The sequence below is a fragment of the Heptranchias perlo genome, chromosome 26 (genome assembly GCF_035084215.1).
Source record: "Heptranchias perlo isolate sHepPer1 chromosome 26, sHepPer1.hap1, whole genome shotgun sequence".
Lineage (NCBI taxonomy): Eukaryota > Metazoa > Chordata > Chondrichthyes > Hexanchiformes > Hexanchidae > Heptranchias > Heptranchias perlo.
Window position 1 is genome coordinate 43,559,742 of NC_090350.1, and position 20,888 is coordinate 43,580,629.

The 20,888-nt window shown below is 50.1% G+C and overlaps 1 protein-coding gene across 2 annotated transcripts; it reads right to left on the bottom strand.

Moving 5' to 3' along the window:
• Nucleotides 1-530: 530 nt before the first annotated feature.
• On the bottom strand, nucleotides 531-18,628 carry LOC137342750 (palmitoyltransferase ZDHHC18-like). 2 transcript variants are annotated; one of them, XM_068006924.1, is made up of 4 exons: nucleotides 18,217-18,628; nucleotides 16,502-16,598; nucleotides 10,392-10,480; nucleotides 531-2,292 (listed from the first exon to the last, which is right to left on the bottom strand). In XM_068006924.1, the coding sequence occupies exons 1-3, from the start codon at nucleotides 18,387-18,389 to the stop codon at nucleotides 10,439-10,441; spliced, it is 312 nt and encodes a 103-aa protein (XP_067863025.1). In that variant the 5' UTR covers nucleotides 18,390-18,628; the 3' UTR covers nucleotides 531-2,292; nucleotides 10,392-10,438. The 2 variants fall into 2 exon arrangements, with proteins under 2 accessions (XP_067863025.1, XP_067863024.1); XM_068006923.1 differs by lacking the exon at nucleotides 10,392-10,480 and having other exon boundaries at nucleotides 18,217-18,609.
• Nucleotides 18,629-20,888: the final 2,260 nt, after the last annotated feature.

Consider the following 20,888-nt stretch of genomic DNA (forward strand, 5'->3'; position numbering starts at 1 on the left):
CAAACAATCCCAGGGCAGGTACAGCACGGGTTAGATACAGAGTAAAATCCTTGATCTATACCCCAACAATGTGCCTTAACCCCAACCTCAGAGACAAGCTCTTATTGCACCAGTGTGAATTTTCCTCTTTTCCCACACGAGCCAACCTCAGGCCTGTGTAAAACTGTCCAATTCTAGGGGGTTAACTTCTATGGACTCGTGTCCCCTGGAAACAGAGCTGAGATCATCTCAAATTCATTTCACATGGGACACAACAGTCAGGAGAAGAGGAAGAGAGAGAGAAAAACTGAACTTTTAAAAAATTCTTTCAGCTTGGGATAGATTGATTCCAAAGGTGAACAGATGACCAACAGCATCAACCAGTCACCAATTCTGATCGAGTTCTAATTCTCAGGACATGGGACCATTCTGAGAACAATACATGCAGGAAGCATTCCCATATCATTCTAGAGAGACAGAGATCAAGGAAGCTGCTAAAAATCTGTGCAACAGAGAGAGATGATTGACTCACACAAGAACCCACTGCAATGTGAAGCATGAAATGTGTCCTATATTTATTGAACTGAATACAGGAAGACTGTGAACAATCAATAGGAAGCAGATGCATTTTGGAATATATACAAAGTAGTTGCACAAGGCACTTTATATCACCTGAAGCAACACACAATATAAATCAGAGGCGTCTGTATTGCTTAGTAATGTTATAGATAACGCTACTTGAAATCGTATGACTATAATCCCATTCTCACTGAAATGTTCTCTGGAATTCAGCTTCTACAATGAGCTGCCCATCCAACAGGCCAATTCCTACAGCTCTTTCTTGCTTATTAGTGCGGGGCCAGCTGAGAGTATCACACATTCAGTTGTGTTTTCAAAGTAGGGAGGTGGTGGGGGCAGTTTGATGGAATCAGTGGCGGGACCCGAGATGCTTTGAATAAGATTTGTCTGTTCAGAATGTGGTGCCAATTAAACACCACAATCTCATCCTCGCACAGATCATTTGGGTTGTAAAGTTACAGACAGGGATATCCTCAGAGCCTCACTCATCGAGAACAAACACCTTTCATAAATGAGGGCAGCAATGATGAGAATTAATGAGCAAAGCAATTTAGATAATAAGTGCTACAATCCGAGTCCACCGAGGAATCAAGACATGAATCAACTTCTCAGCCTGTTATACTTTGGCGCACAAGAGACAGGGATTATTAAACCTGATCTGATCACGCAGCCAGTTACACACAATAAATGGACGCGATACACAGCGTTTCCTGAACCTCTCTTTAATTTGCTGTGTATCCAGTATGAAGCAACATTGCATAGTGTGAGCACAGTCAGTTACAGCCAAGGGCTGATGGTATCTGGCAGTACACTGGGTGAGCTCACACACTCTTTAGTATCCCGTCTGGTACTCTGCACCATTTACCCCGCTGCGATATTGTGCTTCTATTGCAGTACTATTTAGTGCCTTTAAATCTCCATACTGCAGATAGTAATTGATTATATTTTGTTAAAATGATGCAGAACAAAGCATTTTAACCCAGTGGGTGGAGAGATGAATGTTCCTGCATCTAGAGAGATGTGCTCAATACATTTATATGGCTGCTTCATCCAATCAGCATGAATAATGCATTAACTGGCTTCCTAACCAATCATGATGCAGTAAACAAGTTTATTCAACCACCCAATATATTATCAATACCGTTTCCTCCAATGGGAGGGATCGATAAAAGTCACAATTATCAATCCAATCAGCACTTGTCACACTGTCCCAGGTTATTAACCAATCAATGTGAGACACAGGGCCTTCCTGCTCCATTCATGGTCTGTATTTAGAGTCTGTCCAAACATCTGGCGTTTCAGAGCATCTGTAAATCCTTTCTATCAAAATTCGAGTCACCAGGTCGAAGATCAGTACAGAGTAGCCAGCTGCTCCTGAACGTTGCTACTGGTGTCTCCCCACCACTCTCCAACACTTTCTGTTCAAACACAGCCCGGGGTCACGTGGTCACTGCGATTGGTCAGATTTAGATACAGCCAAGATCTGCAGTTATCCGATGGTTCGATCTGGGGGACGGCTCGTGGAGACAAGCCTGTGCTCAGTGCTTTGATCTTCAGCTGTTTCATACCTTTTCCTTGTGAGTGTGAAGGTTTGATGTAACCTGGGGGCATAGCAGCACCTGCTGCCTTCTCTGGCACGGTTTTATTCAGGACACACAAACTCGTCTGGAAAAGGGAGGCAGGCGTACTCTGGAAAACCAGTCTAACACCTTGAACACAAGAGCCTTGGTCACACTGAAGCAGCAGAGGGAGCAGCAAAGGGTTTAAAGGGAATGGACAGGAGAGAGAGAGAGAAAAAAAGAGAAAGGCCTTTAATAACATTCAGAAATATTTCTTCACGAGAGATGTTTCAGAAACTGCACCAGGAACAGGATGTGATCAACAGAATTCAACCCAATGGGCTGGGCCTCAATTCAAAGCTTATTTAAATGTATAAAATTAATAACATTTTTATGGTATTAGCTTTCACGAGTGGATATTTATAATGGCTCAGTTATTTCACTAAAGCAAAAAGAGCGGAATTGTGTAAATTTAGCACAGAGCAGAAGTTCCACTGTCACCGTTTAATCATCAGTCCTGGATACGACCCCACTGCTGCCCAGAACGGTAGATGGAGACATCTTGTGAGGGAGACACACTCCATCTCTGGAGGGAGGAAGAAACATTGGAGGAACCTGCTCCAAACCACAAAGGCCAACTTCTATCCGTCACTTTGGAGTGGACTTGACAGTGATGGGGAAGAGTCAGTGACACAGAGTAACCCAGGCTGCCAACCACTGTCTCAGGTTAGACTGAAGACTGAGTGGGAGCAGCAGTCACTGGGAGGAGAGAAAGAGAGAGAACTCCAGAAATAACAGGTAAAAATAATAGAAAATCTGAGAAGCACGATCTGGGAGCAATCTTTTAAACCACCTTTTGCAGCTTCACAGGGTCTGCGTCAGATTACAGGGAGACTTTCTTCATGTGTCCTTGATATTAGAGTGCAGTGGTCCAGGTCAACCTTTGATCAGGTTATTGGCTGCTGTCTTGATCCTAATGATTAAACCGTGCACTGGGCTGATCGAGCGAGCGAGTAGCCCACCTCTGGCAGTATTACTGATGTCCGGTAAACTGACCCGGATGTGCTGAGGCTCAGGGTGATAGTTCATGGAAATCTAAACTCTACTGATATTTTGATACTTTGGCAGAAGGAAATTCAGGTTGGTGTCTGTCGCTGAGGACAATGGGACAATGGATTTATCATCTGCATTCGCCACTGACGTGAGCCCAGTGTACTGGAGGAAAGAGGGTGACTCAAACCTCTGGTGGGGGAGTCTAGAATAATGGGGCACAGAGCTGGGCCGTTCAGGGGTGATGTCAGGAAGCACTTCTTCACACAAAGGGGAGTGGAAATCTGGAACTCCCTCCCTCAAAAAGCTGTTGAGGCTGGGGGTCAATTGAAAATTTCAAAACTGAGATTGATAGATTTTTGTTAGGCGAGGGGTATTCAGGATTATGGGACCATGGCGGGTAACTGGAGTTAAGATACAGATCAGCCATGATCTAACTGAATGGTGGAACAGGGTCAAGGGCTGAATATCAAATCTGGACAACATCTCAACACCTTTAAATAAAATGTCAGCATCACTACAGGGGAGAAAAGAATCATCAGATAGTGACAGCCATAATATGAGCTGCTGGTTCTGTAACATTCACACCGCCAGACGATTACATGTGAAAGTCTCACAATGAAGGAAGGAAAGAAGGCACAGGTCAGAATCTCAAGGCGAGGAGCCTGTGATTGGATGAACTCCAACCAGCTCCCAATTCCAGCCTCAATGTTGTGCAGGGGCTCAGGTGATCAATCGCCTCCTCACAGTGGGAGGGACAAGAAACCAGAGACAGAGGATGGGTTACTGACATTGGCACAGGCCTGGAACCAAAGAGTCACTCAGCTCCAGGAGTGGTGGCCCAGGGAGATGTGCAGAGAAAGGACAGAGGAAGAAATATAAAGCGATTTCACAGCCGAGGAAAAAGAATGTTACACATTTTACAGATCAGGAGATTATTACAAACAAGCCATTAAAAGGAGATGCAGCAAAGGCCAATCGTTCACATCTGCTTGATTGGCACCCCATCCACCACCCTAAACATTCACTCTCTTCACCACCGGCACACTGTGGCTGCAGTGTGTACCATCCACAGGATGCACTGCAGCAACTCGCCAAGGCTTCTTCGACAGCACCTCCCAAACCCGCGACCTCTACCACCTAGAAGGACAAGGGCAGCAGGCACATGGGAACAACACCACCTGCACGTTCCCCTCCAAGTCACACACCATCCCGACTTGGAAATATATCGCCGTTCCTTCATCGTCGCTGGGTCAAAATCCTGGAACTCCCTTCCTAACAGCACTGTGGGAGAACCTTCACCACACGGACTGCAGGTTCAAGAAGGTGGCTTACCACCACCTTCTCAAGGGCAATTAGGGATGGGCAATAAATGCCGGCCTTGCCAGTGACGCCCACATCCCATGAACGAATAAAAAAAAAATTCAAGGTAAGTGGCCAAGTGCAACTAAACAGCATTCCCACCGTCAACAAAACTAAACTGCACTCCCACCATCAGCAGCAGAGAGCAAGACATAGACTGGAGCTAAACACCGTTTATTGCCAAAGGCCCAGACTTCAGTCACGGGTTAAACTCTACATCAAAGCAGCTGATGTTTTGTGAATGAATTCATGAAGAAATGGGACACAGTTGATTGAAACTGAAACTAAACGATTCCTTTAAACCAGATCCACAGCTCCCAGCGGTCAAATCCTGGCAGCACCAACGAGAACGGATTCTGGGCATCTGCCACTGAACCACGAGTGCAACAGCAGCTCACAACTCACACCCGCCTGTTTCACCAGCTCGCCGCTCACACCCGCCTGTTTCACCAGCTCACAACTCACACCCGCCCGTTTCACCAGCTCACAACTCACACCCGCCCGTTTCACCAGCTCACAACTCACACCCGCCCGTTTCACCAGCTCGCCGCTCACACCCGCCTGTTTCACCAGCTCGCCGCTCACACCCGCCTGTTTCACCAGCTCGCTACTCACACCCGCCCGTTTCACCAGCTCGCTACTCACACCCGCCCGTTTCACCAGCTCGCTATTCACACCCGCCCGTTTCACCAGCTCGCCACTCACACCCGCCCGTTTCACCAGCTCGCCACTCACACCCGCCCGTTTCACCAGCTCGCCACTCACACCCGCCCGTTTCACCAGCTCGCCACTGACACCCGCCCGTTTCACCAGCTCACACCCGCCCGTTTCACCAGCTCACACCCGCCCGTTTCACCAGCTCACCGCTCACACCCGTCTTTTTCACCAGCTCGCTACTCACACCTGCCAGTTTCACCAGCTCGCTACTCACACCTGCCAGTTTCACCAGCTCACCGCTCACACCCGCCAGTTTCACCAGCTCACTACTCACACCCGCTTATTTCACTAGCCTGTTTCACCAGCTCACCACTCACACCCGCCTGTTTCACCAGCTCACTACTCACACCCGCTTATTTCACTAGCCTGTTTCACCAGCTCACCACTCACACCCGCCTGTTTCACCAGCTCGCAACTCACACCCGCCTGTTTCACCAGCTCACTACTCACACCCGCCTGTTTCACCAGCTCGCTGCTCACACCCGCCTGTTTCACCAGCTCGCTGCTCACACCCACCTGTTTCACCAGCTCACTACTCACACCCACCTGTTTCACCAGCTCACTACTGACACCCGCCTGTTTCACCAGCTCACCACTCACACCCGCCTGTTTCACCAGCTCACCACTGACACCCGCCTGTTTCACCAGCTCACCACTCACACCCGCCTGTTTCACCAGCTCACCACTCACACCCGCCTTTTTCACCAGCTCACCACTCACACCCGCCTGTTTCACCAGCTCACCACTCTCACCCGTCTGTTTCACCAGCTCACTACTCACACCCGCCTGTTTCACCAGCTCACTACTCACACCCGCCTGTTTCACCAGCTCACTACTGACACCCGCCTGTTTCACCAGCTCACTACTCACACCCGCCTGTTTCACCAGTTCTCGGCTCGAGCCCATTGTGCACGCTCTGATGCAGAGGCAAAGTGTCCCACCGCAGGGACCAGGCCCCAGCAACGGTGCGTCGCAGACAGAGGAAGAGAAGGAGTCACCGGCCCTGACCTCCTCTGGACAGGACAAGGTGTGGTCCTAAATGGAACTTCTTTGTTGGGATATCTGGTGTCTGTTGAATTAGATCTCGGACACAAGACAGAACGGTCCCTTGAGGAAGCAAGGGGGAGAGTGGAGAGAGGAAAGAGTGAGGGCCATTATTCAACATCTTCAGGTGAGGAGGTACGAAAGAGGAGGGGGGTGGGAAGAGAAAATATTCAGGAAAGGGGGTGAGGGAAGATAATGGGGAGAGGGAATGAGGAGTCAACACCTTCAGGAGAGGAGAAGAGGAAGATAGAGGTGAGGGAACATGAGAGGACGATAGACTGTGTGGATGAAGGGAGAGGCTGGGGAAAGGAGAAGGAGGAAGACGATGGAGGGAGAGGGGAGCAGAGAGGAGGAAGAGAACAGATGAGGAGATAAAACTGGAGCAAAAATAAAGAACTTTTTTAATAAAGTGTTTTTCTACAATGTAATTATCTCTAATTAAGGTGGCACTTGCCTCGTTTGGACCAATGACCAAAACAGTGCGGAGAATCACCTGACTGACAGAGAATGGGCAGGAGATATCTGTAAAGCCGCCTGCGCTGCCATGTCTCCATCAGCCAGGTGGAGGCAGGAGGCTAAAGCAACAGACTCTCCACTCGGAGGTGTAACGCCCCAGGATATCACCACATGCACCGAGCCACACTTACACCTGGCAGGGGGGCACTGAGCCACGATCTGAGATCAAAAGCCCATCACCCCATCAGTCTGCTTGTTAAATACAACACAATCCAATACTGGATCCTGGCAATGGGCACAGAGAGAGACATCTGAGTGGGACATAACGATACAGATGTGCTCTGCAGCAAACCTCCACCAGAAATTTCTCTAATTGAGATAAATGCAGAGGAAAATTTTCCAGGAAACTCGCTTCACAAATATACATTCAAAATCAGAGAGCAGGCGCTCCTCAGAGTGATGGAATGAGAGCGTCAGTACACACAGTAGGGACAGAAAGCAACAGGGAGTGAGGCCAACATAGAAAAATAGGAGGAGTAGGCCATTCGGCCCTTCGAGCCTGCTCCACCATTCAATATGATCATGGCTGATCCTCTATCTCAATACCATATTCCCACTCTCTCCCCATGCCCCTTGATGCCTTTTGTGTCTAGAAATCTATCTAGCTCCTTCTTAAATATATTCAGTGACTTGGCCTCCACAGCCTTCTGTGGTAGAGAATTCCACAGGTTCACCACCCTCTGAGTGAAGGAATTTCTCCTCATCTCAGTCCTAAATGTCCTACCCCGTATCCTGAGACTGTGACCCTTGGTTCTAGACCCCCCCAGCCAGGGGAAACATCCTCCCTGCATCCAGTCTGTCTAGCCCTGTCAGACTTTTATATGTTTCAATGAGATCCCCTCTCATTCTTCTAAACTCGAGTGAATACAGGCCGAGTCAACCCAATCTCTCCTCATATGACAGTCCTGCCATCCCAGGAATCAGTCTGGTGAACCTTCGCTGCACTCCCTCTATGGCAAGTATATCCTCTCTTAGGCAAGGAGACCAAAACTGCACACAATACTCCAGGTGTGGTCTCACCAAGGCCCTGTAAAACTGCAGTAAAACATCCTTGCTCCTATACTAAAATCCTCTTGCAATGAAGGCCAACATACCATTTGCCTTCCTAACTGCTTGCTGTACCTGCATGTTTGCTTTCAGTGACTGGTGTACAAGGACACCCAGGTCCTTTGTACATCAACATTCCCCAATCTATCACCATTTAAATAATACTCTGCCTTTCTGTTTCTCCTTCCGAAGTGGATAACTTCACATTTATCCACATTATACTGCATCAGCCATGTATTTGACCACTCACTCAACTTGTCTAAATCGCCCTGAAACACATACAGAAACATCAGCTAGAGAGGACACACAACTTTCAGCAGGAGGCAGGGTTCCCTCAAGGGCAAAGATTCGCAGGTGGTCCCATGTGGGCATCAGGGCTCGTAATATCAACTCCTTAGTCTTCATAGAGAAAGGGTTCGTATTCAATTAATTTTCCAGTAGGACAGTGCACTATTTACAGGCACACTTCCGGCAGGACAGTGCACTATTTACAGGCACACTTCCGGCAGGACAGTGCACTATTTACAGGCACACTTCCGGCAGGACAGTGCACTATTTACAGGCACACTTCCAGTAAGACAGTGCACTATTTACAGGCACCCTTCCAGTAGGACAGTGCACTATTTACAGGCACCCTTCCAGTCGGACAGTGCACTATTTACAGGCACCCTTCCAGTAGGACAGTGCACTATTTACAGGCACCCTTCCAGTAGGACAGTGCACTATTTACAGGCACCCTTCCAGTCGGGCAGTGCACTATTTACAGGCACCCTTCCAGTAAGACAGTGCACTATTTACAGGCACCCTTCCAGTAGGACAGTGCACTATTTACAGGCACCCTTCCAGTCGGACAGTGCACTATTTACAGGCACCCTTCCAGTCGGACAGTGCACGATTTACAGGCACCCTTCCAGTGGGACAGTGCACTATTTACAGGCACCCTTCCAGTAAGACAGTGCACTATTTACAGGCACCCTTCCAGTGGGACAGTGCACTATTTACAGACACCCTTCCAGTCGGACAGTGCACTATTTACAGGCACCCTTCCAGTAAGACAGTGCACTATTTACAGGCACCCTTCCAGTAAGACAGTGCACTATTTATAGGCACCCTTCCAGTCGGACAGTGCACGATTTACAGGCACCCTTCCAGTAAGACAGTGCACTATTTACAGGCACCCTTCCAGTAAGACAGTGCACTATTTACAGGCACCCTTCCAGTGGGACAGTGCACTATTTACAGGCACCCTTCCAGTGGGACAGTGCACTATTTACAGGCACCCTTCCAGTAGGACAGTGCACTATTTACAGGCACCCTTCCAGTAGGACAGTGCACTATTTACAGGCACCCTTCCAGTAGGACAGTGCGCTATTTACAGGCACCCTTCCAGTGGGACAGTGCACTATTTACAGGCACCCTTCCAGTGGGACAGTGCACTATTTACAGGCACCCTTCCAGTCGGACAGTGCGCTATTTACAGGCACCCTTCCAGTAGGACAGTGCACTATTTACTTGCAGCTGGTAGAACAATGTGCTATTTACAGGCACACGGACAATAGGACACTGAGTTACTTATAGATGTACAGCCAGTAGTACCACAGTTAGGACTATATTCTTTGGAAAGAACATTGAACCTTCTATATATACTGAGTATAATTGAATGTCAACTTTGCAGCTTAGAGTCACTCCTCCAAACCTAATCAGCAACTTTAAAGCCTTGTTGCTCTATTTGTTTTGTTTTTCATCCTTCAAGTTACTTCCCTCCCCCGAAAGCACCGAATCTTGCTGTGGAGCACATTCCACCTGTGCCAATTACTGTGCGGATCCCCACACCACTGGCCATTCAACATGTGTGATATTCAACTATGGGGGGCTTCAGAACCCAATCCCATAGTCCACATCCAAGCTTTTCAGTGGGGGACGTTGGGTCAGGGGCGTGAACCCTGGTTTATGTTTTCCCTCTTTAGTCCAGGGGTAGAGGGGCCAATTGTAGTGTCTGAATCACCATCCTAGCCAGGGCCTTCACTACAGAGAGGATTTAGAAAAAACCTTTCATTAAATTTAAAGCGGGAGCTTAGAAAACAGTAACTAGAGAGATGCTGAGAAACATTCCCCGGAGGTGAATGAAAGGAACACATTCCTGGGATTGGGAGCCAACATCACAGGTGATGGAGTGATCGATCATATTATGACAGATGCCCACTTTAATTCGGTCGGTACCGTCACCTTCAAATGCTATTCTCTACAAAAAGCTGCAACTTTCAAATGAACATCCCACAGCTTTCTGTGCTAACGGCAGGCCAGAACTCTGAGATACAGATTCAACCTCAGAGCCATGGAGCCGAGATCTCACGTCAGGGCACATGGAAAACATTTACACAACAGAACAGATGCACAACGATCTGGGATGTTAAAAGGCTGGATAGTGAAGAGCAATTGGGTTAATAGGAGAGCAGCTTGTCGTTGGCGGATGTGCTTCTCCTGCATGCAGTGGCTGTGGGCGATGGAAATGATGACTGGAATAGTGAGCATGCTTACCAGGTAACCATCAGCACCAGCCTCACTCTGTAACCTCTTACATCCAATCAGGCCGTGCATGAAACCGCAAAATCCTCACAAGTATCCTCCTAGGGAACAAACACTGAACATTACACAGAGACCAACAACTGCTCTCTCTCTCCAGCTCTTTCACACCTAACAGCACAATCAGCTGGGAAACCATCAGACTGGAATAAACTGCCCTGCCCCCAGGACTGGGCCCCTGGGATTGGCCCCCCACCACCTCTCCCCCAGCGTGAACTGTCAGCCTGACCTTCACTCTCAGCGGCTGCTCGCTGGACATTGGATTTCAATACAATCACCCACTGAAATGTTACTGTCCTGAGGGGGTGTTTACTGCACAGCACCTACACGCGGGACGCGCCCAGCCGCACAGCACCTACACGCGGGACGCGCCCAGCCGCACAGCACCTACACGCGGGACGCGCCCAGCCGCACAGCACCTACACGCGGGACGCGCCCAGCCGCACAGCACCTACACGCGGGACGCGCCCAGCACCTACACGCGGGACGCGCTCAGCCGCACAGCACCGACACACGGGACTCGCTCAAAACAGTACAGACACGTGGGACTCGCTCAACAATACAGTACCGACACGCGGGACTCGCTCAACAATACAGAACCGACACGCGGGACTCGCTCAACAATACAGTACCGACACGCGGGACTCGCTCAACACAGTACCGACACGCGGGACTCGCTCAACACAGTACCGACACGCGGGACTCGCTCAACACAGTACCGACACGCGGGACTCGCTCAACACAGTACCGACACGCGGGACTCGCTCAACACAGTACCGACACGCGGGACTCGCTCAACACAGTACCGAGACGCGGGACTCGCTCAACACAGTACCGAGACGCGGGACTCGCTCAACAATACAGTACCGACACGCGGGACTCGCTCAACAATACAGTACCGACACGCGGGACTCGCTCAACAATACAGTACCGACACGCGGGACTCGCTCAACACAGTACCGACACGCGGGTCTCGCTCAACACAGTACCGACACGCGGGACTCGCTCAACACAGTACCGACACGCGGGACTCGCTCAACACAGTACCGACACGTGGGACTCGCTCAACACAGTACCGAGACGCGGGACTCGCTCAACACAGTACCGAGACGCGGGACTCGCTCAACACAGTACCGAGACGCGGGACTCGCTCAACAATACAGTACCGACACGCGGGACTCGCTCAACAATACAGTACCGACACGCGGGACTCGCTCAACAATACAGTACCGACACGCGGGACTCGCTCAACAATACAGTACCGACACGCGGGACTCGCTCAATACAGTACCGACACGCGGGACTCGCTCAACAATACAGTACCGACACGCGGGACTCGCTCAATACAGTACCGACACGCGGGACTCGCTCAACAATACAGTACCGACCACGCGGGACTCGATCAACAATACAGCACCGACACGCGGGACTCGCTCAACAATACAGTACCGACCACGCGGGACTCGCTCAACAATACAGTACCGACACGCGGGACTCGCTCAACAATACAGTACCGACACGCGGGACTCGCTCAACAATACAGTACCGACACGCGGGACTCGCTCAATACAGTACCGACACGCGGGACTCGCTCAACAATACAGTACCGACACGCGGGACTCGCTCAACAATACAGTACCGAGACGCGGGACTCGCTCAACAATACAGTACCGAGACGCGGGACTCGCTCAACAATACAGTACCGAGACGCGGGACTCGCTCAACAATACAGTACCGACACGCGGGACTCGCTCAACAATACAGTACCGACACGCGGGACTCGCTCAACAATACAGTACCGACACGCGGGACTCGCTCAACAATACAGTACCGAGACGCGGGACTCGCTCAACAATACAGTACCGAGACGCGGGACTCGCTCAACAATACAGTACCGACACGCGGGACTCGCTCAACAATACAGTACCGACACGCGGGACTCGCTCAACAATACAGTACCGACACGCGGGACTCGCTCAACAATACAGTACCGACCACGCGGGACTCGCTCAACAATACAGTACCGACACGCGGGACTCGCTCAACAATACAGTACCGACACGCGGGACTCGCTCAACAATACAGTACCGAGACGTGAGATTCGCTCAGCCTGTATTGAACTGGGCTGGGTTTTTTGGTCTCTTTTCCAATTTGCTTCTTCCAACCAGAATGAAGAATAAAACGAGGGCGGTCGGGAGGGTTGAGCCATGGGGCTGTGTGGAAGCAGGAGTGGGAGAGACTGGTGGGATGGTGATGGGTAGGAAGATGACAGCGGGTCAGACGGTGCAGGTAGAATCACCATGGAAGGAGGTGGTGTCTGTGTGCTGGGAGTTTCTAGGTGCTCCATTTCAGATGGTTACTCCTGTGATGTCTCCTGCTGTGCTCAAGGCTGAGAGCAGAGCAGGAGAATTTTAAATAGTGTGGAAATGAGCAGCTATGTGATAGCGGGACTTCCTGACGTCAGATTGGAGGCACATGGCCACCCAGAGGTGCACGCACTATTTCCAGGACCTTTGGGGAGAATAAAAGCTGGAAGGAAAATAGAAGGGAAATGGAGCTGTCGATAATTAGTGCAACTCGACTGGTGTTATTGGCAGCTCCACTGGGACATGTGGGCAGGTCAGTGGGGTTCTCCCATCAACCCATATCGCTGAGAAATCGGTGATTAACCAGTGATTTATAGAGGTGATAAAGTCAGCTGCTCTTAATTCAAATCATAGGACCTAGCTCTAATGAGATGCTTCAATGGTTGAATATCCAGTCACACACTCGATGAATGGCCACTTAGCTTGTATTTCACTGCACACATGCCGTCAATTGTGGTCATTCTGGGCAGTGCCTGTCTGCAATCAACTGGACAACTTCACATAGATGCAGGTTTTGAGTAAGTTGGGAGCAATGCTCCTGATGATGATTGGCTTTGTAACAGTGTGAAAGTACAGTAAACTCCTGCTTTACCCAGAGCTCGATAACAAGTAGCACAGCAGAATCCTGATAAACGCTTCCCGAGAAACGTTCCCTCTCATTCAGGAACTCTAAGCCAGTCACTGTTTGCAAACTCAGGACACAGCCCATCTAAACAGTCATTCAACAACTCAATCTAAACAATTTGCTCCCTCCTCTTGCGGGGATGCAGTCCCACCAGTGTCAAGCACACTTCCAGCAGCTCATGCAAGTGGCCATTCTTCATCCACGAGCACTGTTAGTTGGATATTTGGTCCTATTCTCACCAGAAGGCCTTGCAGGAACACAATGATCAGCAAGAACTCTGGTTGATTCTTCCCTTCTCTAACCCAGGGCTACTGAGGCCAATGCAGCAGAGAGCGGAGAACAAACTGGGGACTATCTTGTTCTGCATGGCTCAGTGCCATAGTGAGAAATTGGGAGAGCTTAAAAATGAATTTGTAGTTTAGCAATGGAACCAGATCCTCCTATTTCTCTGTTAGCTGGTGTGCCAGACAGGAGACTCAGTCCAATGAGGCTGTCACTGTACTAAATAGCAGCTAAGGCAAGATCATCTCCAACAAGAGAGTCTAACCACCTCCCCTTGACATTCAACAGCATTACCATCGCCGAATCCCCACCATCAACGTCCTGGGGGTCACCACTGACCAGAAACTTAACTGGACCAGCCATATAAATACTGTGGCTACAAGAGCAGGTCAGAGGCTGGGTATTCTGCGGCGAGTGACTCACCTCCTGACTCCCAAAGCTTTTCCACCATCTACAAGGCACAAGTCAGGAGTGTGATGGAATAGTCTCCACTTGCCTGGATGAGTGCAGCTCCAAAAGCACTCAAGAAGCTCAACACCATCCAGGACAAAGAGCCAGCTTGATTGGCACCCCATCCACCGCCCTAAACATTCACTCCCTCCACCACCGGCACACTGTGGCTGCAGTGTGTACCATCCACAGGATGCACTGCAGCAACTCGCCAAGGCTTCTTTGACAGCACCTCCCAAACCCGCGACCTCTACCACCTGGAAGGACAAGAGCAGCAGGCACATGGGCACAACACCACCTGCACGTTTCCCTCCAAGTCACACACCATCCCGACTTGGAAATATATCGCCGTTCCTTCATCATCGCTGGGTCAAAATCCCGGAACTCCCTCCCTAACAGCACTGAGAGTACCTTCACCACACTGACTGCAGCGGTTCAAGAAGGCAGCTCACCACCACCTTCTCAAGGGGCAACTGGGGATGGGCAATAAATGCCGGTCTTGCCAGCGACACCCACATCCCAAGAATGAATAAAAAACACATGATTCAGTGGAGAACAAGGCTGGGTATCTTGTTCCCCTCAGGTACGTCACACGTGAGCCTAGACAGTGAGCATCAGCAGGTTATTCAACCATGGGGGGGGGAATAGCACACAGCCGAGCCGATCCTGACCTTACCCAACACCCCACACACCCTTCGCAGAAGGGGTGACTGGATGGTGATGCGGAGTGGGATCCCAGTGTGATTGTTCCCTTGTGATCCCAGCCCAACTGTTGCCTCAACTGAAATAAGGTAACTCAGTACACACTGAGATGGAACATGGGTCCTTTTTTGCTTTGTATGGTAGAGCACCACACTTGGCATTGCTTCCACCAACTTCCACCAGGGAACCTGCACTCGTTCAGTTTTTAATTCATGAAAAAACCTTTGTGGAGCCGGAAAATAAATCTGAATATTGTACTTAGAATCTCCAAGTTGCAAGATATTTGCTATTGAAATGCTGGCCCTCAGATATTGCCTTTCTTTCCCCGATAGCCTGTTGAGAGAAACTGAGAAGGTAACAAGTGAACAAGGGCTAAGGAACTTACAGCTTGCGAGAGCAGAATTAGAATGCACGATAAAACACTGGGGCCATTCGAGGCATCTCTCTCTCTCCTCTCAGACCTTAGCCCATCCCAATCCATCTACTCCCATCCACAACCTCTAATCTAACACTCCTGTTTTATTTCTACTTCTCAAGAGGTCACCAGGGAAGACTCAGACGGGTATCACCGATTTTATTATAAATACAAGTTAATGGAAAAAACAGCAATAATTCGATGACATTCTCTGTACAGACAGCACAATGGCACAAAGGATTCAAACAAAAATATTAAAATAATACATAGTGGTAGAACAAGTTGGCAGGAAGTTTCTTGTGCCAGTCTCGTTGTGGTATATAAATTGGCAAAGATAGTGCTGAAAGTACAGGCAGGATCCTAGAGAGCAACTTCCAATCCTGCAGCCTGGTCCCAGTGCGGAAAGTGGCCCTCAGCCAACTTTCACCATATTTCAGGCTGTAGCAATGCTGACCAGGACTCTGGAAGCCCCCCTTCGCTGTGGTGCTTTCTTGGGGTCCATTCACTTTAATGCCAAGTGCCCAGGGTAAAGAACAAAATCTGAACATTCTGCTGGGCACTGCCGCCCACAGTAACAGTCACATGATATTAATCATCCCATAATCCCGTTTGAAGCAAAAGATGCAACACAGCGGCTCATAATTAAATTAAAACAACAGTCCTCCTCCACCCTCAGGCTCCAACCCCCCCCATTGAAATAAAACATAACCTTTCGCACTATTTCCCACCCTCTGTTCCTCTACTATAACAGCAGCATGATTCAGCACCAACACCTGCTCCGCAGTGTCTAAACACAGAGCTGGGATCAGTGCTCCCAGTCAGCTCATTCTAGCAGGATGATCCTGCTCTTATTTCACTACAATGGAGAGGAACTCCAAAGAAATGTCCCCGACTGGTCAGGCAGGTGACTCTGGTCAATTACACGTCCCATGGTCCTTGCAGCCCATTTGCTGCGTGAGTCCAGTGCTGATCCTTCACAACACCCACCACTTGTACACACGGAGTCAATCTGTTTCCGAGAGCTTGGCTCAAGTGACATACCCAGCCACGGAACGGCCTGCAAAACGTCACCGAGCCAGGTCACAAGTGACAGCCTCTGCTTCCGCTCATGCTCAGGGTGAGGTCATGGGGTAATAGGGGATTGGATAGGTGCATGAGGGAAGGTGGAGTCAAACACGACAGGCAATGGCATTAATTCACACCATCATCAGGGGTCACCGCCTACCATGCTGGCTTCTGTTTTCGCTCCCTGAGAAACATTATGCTGGTGCCCAGACTGCTGAATTGTATCTGGGGTGGAGAAACCTCGCCTGTCAATTAAACTGGGGAACAAAGAGAGAAAGTAATGAGTGATCTGCAGTCACATATCAATGAACATAAAGCACCGGTCAATATACTCTCACAAAATTTAGCCTGCACACAAACTAGCCCGAAACAGTCCAAGGACATTTCTTTGGAGTTTCTCTCTATTATAGAGAAATAAGAGCAGGACAACAAAAGGCCAATCAGCTATTCAATCTCATACTTGTCCTGGACTAATTCCTTTAATGAAGCTCATCGATACCCCAACTCTCCCATAGAAGCTCATTTCTCCACTTACCCAGCTAAATATCTGAACTCCACTAACGACTGTGTATTTAATACCCTGGAAGATTAGTCCAGATATTTACCACTTCGTCATATGTTTTAAATTTACTTTTCATAAGTAACAATGGTGAGAAGGGGCGATGCGCGCAGGGGGGGGGGGGGAATGCGCGCGGGGGGGGGGGGATGCGCGCGCGGGGGGGGCGATGCGCGCGGGGGGGGGCGATGCGCGCGGGGGGGGGCGATGCGCGCGGGGGGGGGCGATGCGCGCGGGGGGGGCGATGCGCGCGGGGGGGGGGGGCGATGCGCGCGGGGGGGGGGCGATGCGCGCGGGGGGGGGGCGATGCGCGCGGGGGGGGGGGGGGGCGATGCGCGCGGGGGGGGGGCGATGCGCGCGGGGGGGGCGATGCGCGCGGGGGGGGGGCGATGCGCGCGGGGGGGGGCGATGCGCGCGGGGGGGGGGCGATGCGCGCGGGGGGGGGGCGATGCGCGCGGGGGGGGGGCGATGCGCGCGGGGGGGGGCGATGCGCGCGGGGGGGGGGCGATGCGCGGGGGGGGGGGGGGCGATGCGCGGGGGGGGGGGCGATGCGCGGCGGGGGGGGGGCGATGCGCGGGGGGGGGGGGGGGCGATGCGCGGGGGGGGGGGCAGTACTGATACACCGGGGAGAGGGGGCATTGTCCACGAACAGGACGGCATGAGTGCGTTACACTGGGGGTTTAACTATATCCTTTATCTGTGCCTGTTGGAACCGATGCCACAAGCTGTACAATGCATAAAAGGTATTTGCAATTTGTTCTTTTACTCAGTCAGATCCTTAATTGAAGAACCATTAAACAAATTTAGTATTTTATAAGTTAGTCTGATGCACAAATACAGAAATATATGAGCACCTAGTTCTCCACCAATCAAGAGTCAAACATTCCTCCTGTCAAGAGCTCCAAAGCTTGCCCATTGATGGAGAGCAGCAGGAAATGGCCACACACTCCAGGGGAGGTCCGAGAAATGGCCACGGAACAGCAAAACTGGCACAGAGCAGAGGGGGGCAGACACGGAGTGCAGGCTGCCCACTTAACCAGGGTTCAGTGAATGGAAGGAAGGGGGCGGGGGCCCCGAGCCCGAGGGGGGAGGAGGGGGGCGGGGGCCCCGAGCCCGAGGGGGAGGAGGGGGGCGGGGGCCCCGAGCCCGAGGGGGGAGGAGGGGGGCGGGGGCCCCGAGCCCGAGGGGGAGGGGGGGCGAGCACGAGGGGCAGAGTGCAAGAAACAGCGGGGGTAGGGCGGGGGAGAGAGAGAAAGAGAAAGACAGGTGGTGGAGGGGGGAAGGGGGGGAGAGAGAGGATCTTGTCTGCAGCTTCCTACCTGGGTGGCATTGGTCCACATAACACTGCACAGCAGTTGGTGACGACACTGTTGTAACTATACGGATTCGCGTTCTCCTCGGAGCTTCGTTTACTGGACCAAGAGCCTTTAATCTGTTGATACAATGGAGCACAGATCATTACACAAACAACGTGATCAAAAACACAAAACATTCCTGTAACAATTTCTATTCTTAAACTGCATTTCTCCCACCGCTTTGCAGAACTCTCTCCTCTGTACAATTTCCATCAGTTAACAGACCAGCAGGCAATCACCCTGGGAACACATCACTCCAGTCAAGTGATGGATGACAGTTCAAGCAAATGGAACATCTTTTCCTCTCTATGTTCAGTGCTAGTCTCACAGCAAGGGGTACATTTTGGGGCTCCCTCTACACTGTCCCATCAAACACTCCCAGAGCAGGTACAGCACGGTTAGATACAGAGTAAAGCTCCCCCTACACTGTCCCATCAAACACTCCCAGGGCAGGTACAGCACGGGTTAGATACAGAGTAAAGCTCCCTCTACACTGTCCCATCAAACACTCCCAGGGCAGGTACAGCACGGGTTAGATACAGTAAAGCTCCCACAGTTCCAAGGACTCCCATATAAGGAGCAGCACAGAAGAAATGCAGAGTTAGGTTCGCTACACATGACAAGAACAGCAGAGTTCCCACTGCACTTTCCTGAATCTGCAGCCACTACTGCATCGATGTGACATTTCCATCTCCCACAAGTCAGGATTGTGATGGAATACTCTCCACTTGCCTGGATGAGTGCAGCTCCAACAACACTCAAGAAGCTCGACACCATCCAGGACAAAGCAACCCACTTGATTGGCACCCCATCCACCAACTTAAATATTCACTCCCTTCACCACCGGCGCACTGTGGCTGCAGTGTGTACCATCCACAGGATGCACTGCAGCAACTTGCCAAGCCTTCTTCAACGGCACCTCCCAAACCCGCGACCTCTACCACCTAGAAGGACAAGGGCAGCAGGCACATGGGAACAACACCACCTGCACGTTCCCCTCCAAGTCACACACCATCCCGACTTGGAAATATATCGCCGTTCTTTCATCGTCGCTGGGTCAAAATCCTGGTATTCTCTACCTTACAACACTGTGGGAGAACCTTCACCACTCGGACTGCAGCGGTTCAAAAAGGCGGCTCACCACCACCTTCTCAAGGGCAATTAGGGATGGGCAATAAATGCCGGCCTCGCCAGTGACGCCCACATCTCATGAATGAATTTTAAAAAACACAAGCCACCCCATGGTTTCTCAGAGATTGTCAATTAGAGCTAAATTAGGGGCAGCTTTGTGCTGGGAACTGTGAAATACTTTCTGGAAGCCCATGGACAATATCCATGGTCCACCTTATTAGCAACCTCAAAAAATTCAACAAGATTAATCAAACATGACTTACCCTTCAGAAATGCAGACTCTATTTGATCAACTGATACCTGTCCAAGTGGTCAGTCACTCTGTCTCTAATGATAGATTCCAGTAATTTCCCCACAATTGACATTAAGCTGACAGGTCTGTAGTTACCTGGTTTCTCTCTCCCTCCTTTCTTAAATAACGGAGAGACATTTGCAATTTTCCAATCCAAGGCACAATTCCTGAATCCAGAAAGCTTTGGAAAATTATGACTCCCGGATCTGCAATTCCCCCACCTATTTCTCTTAATACCCAGAGATAGAAACCATCAAACCCTGGAGATTTGTCCATCTTAAGTCCCATTATTTTCTCCATTACCACTTTAAAAACTTATATTAAATCCACTATGTTCCTCTCCTTGACTTATTTTTAGGCTTCCTTGTATTGTTGGTATTTTGTCCACTTCCTCCACTGTGAAAATGGATACAATTTACTCATTTAACAAGTCTGACATTTCCTTATTTCTATGATACTATTGCCTGCATCTGTCTCTAATGGGCCCACATTCTTCTTTACCACACTCTCTCAACATATTTATAAGAACTTTTACTGTTAGCTTAGATATCACTTGTTAGCTTTTTTCATAATCCCTTTTCACACCTCATTACTTTATTTGTATTTTGTTTAGTTTTATAGCTCTCCGAATTCATTGGACTTCCAAGTTTCCTTGCATTTGTGCAAGCCTTTCCTTTCGGTGTGATACTGTCGATTACCTCATTTGTTGACCAAGGTTGCTTAACTACACAAATGGAGCCTTTGCCTTTTAGGGGATACATACTCCTAACCCTAACAGTACTTCCCACTGTTTCTCTGAAAGTTTCCTCATCATCAATTCAGTCCAGTTTACTGTGATCAATTTATCTCTCATCCCTTCGAAGATTGCCTTGTTTAATTTAAGACAGACCGCCAGAGAGCGGGAGCGCGCGGGCGGGACCGGCAGAGCGCGGGAGAGCGCGAGCGACCAGAGAGCGAGAGCGCAAAAGGGACTTTTAGAGAATGTGAGAGGGACTTTTAGCGAGAGTGTGAGAGGGATCGTCGGAGAGAGAGAGTGATTGACACAGAGAGAGAGAGAGAGAGAGAGAGAGTGATCGACACAGAGAGAGAGAGATGATTGTGCAATAGTTTCAAACTCAAATTTCTGTGTTGAAAGGACAGTGCACTCACCCACTGCACCACTCACTCATCAATATTAGTAACTAGCTGACTTTCATTCATCTCCTTATTAAAT

Bases quoted from the DNA above. Each gene is read 5' to 3' on its own strand.
- LOC137342750 (XM_068006923.1), bottom strand. From the start codon at position 18,389: ATGTTTTGTGTTTTTGATCACGTTGTTTGTGTAATGATCTGTGCTCCA. The intron at 16,599-18,216 runs GTAGGAAGCTGC...TTTGTTCCCCAG, and splicing joins TGTGGACCAATGCCACCCAG to TTTAATTGACAGGCGAGGTT. The intron at 2,293-16,501 runs GTAGGCGGTGAC...CTGCTGCTTCAG, and splicing joins CGAAAACAGAAGCCAGCATG to TGTGACCAAGGCTCTTGTGT.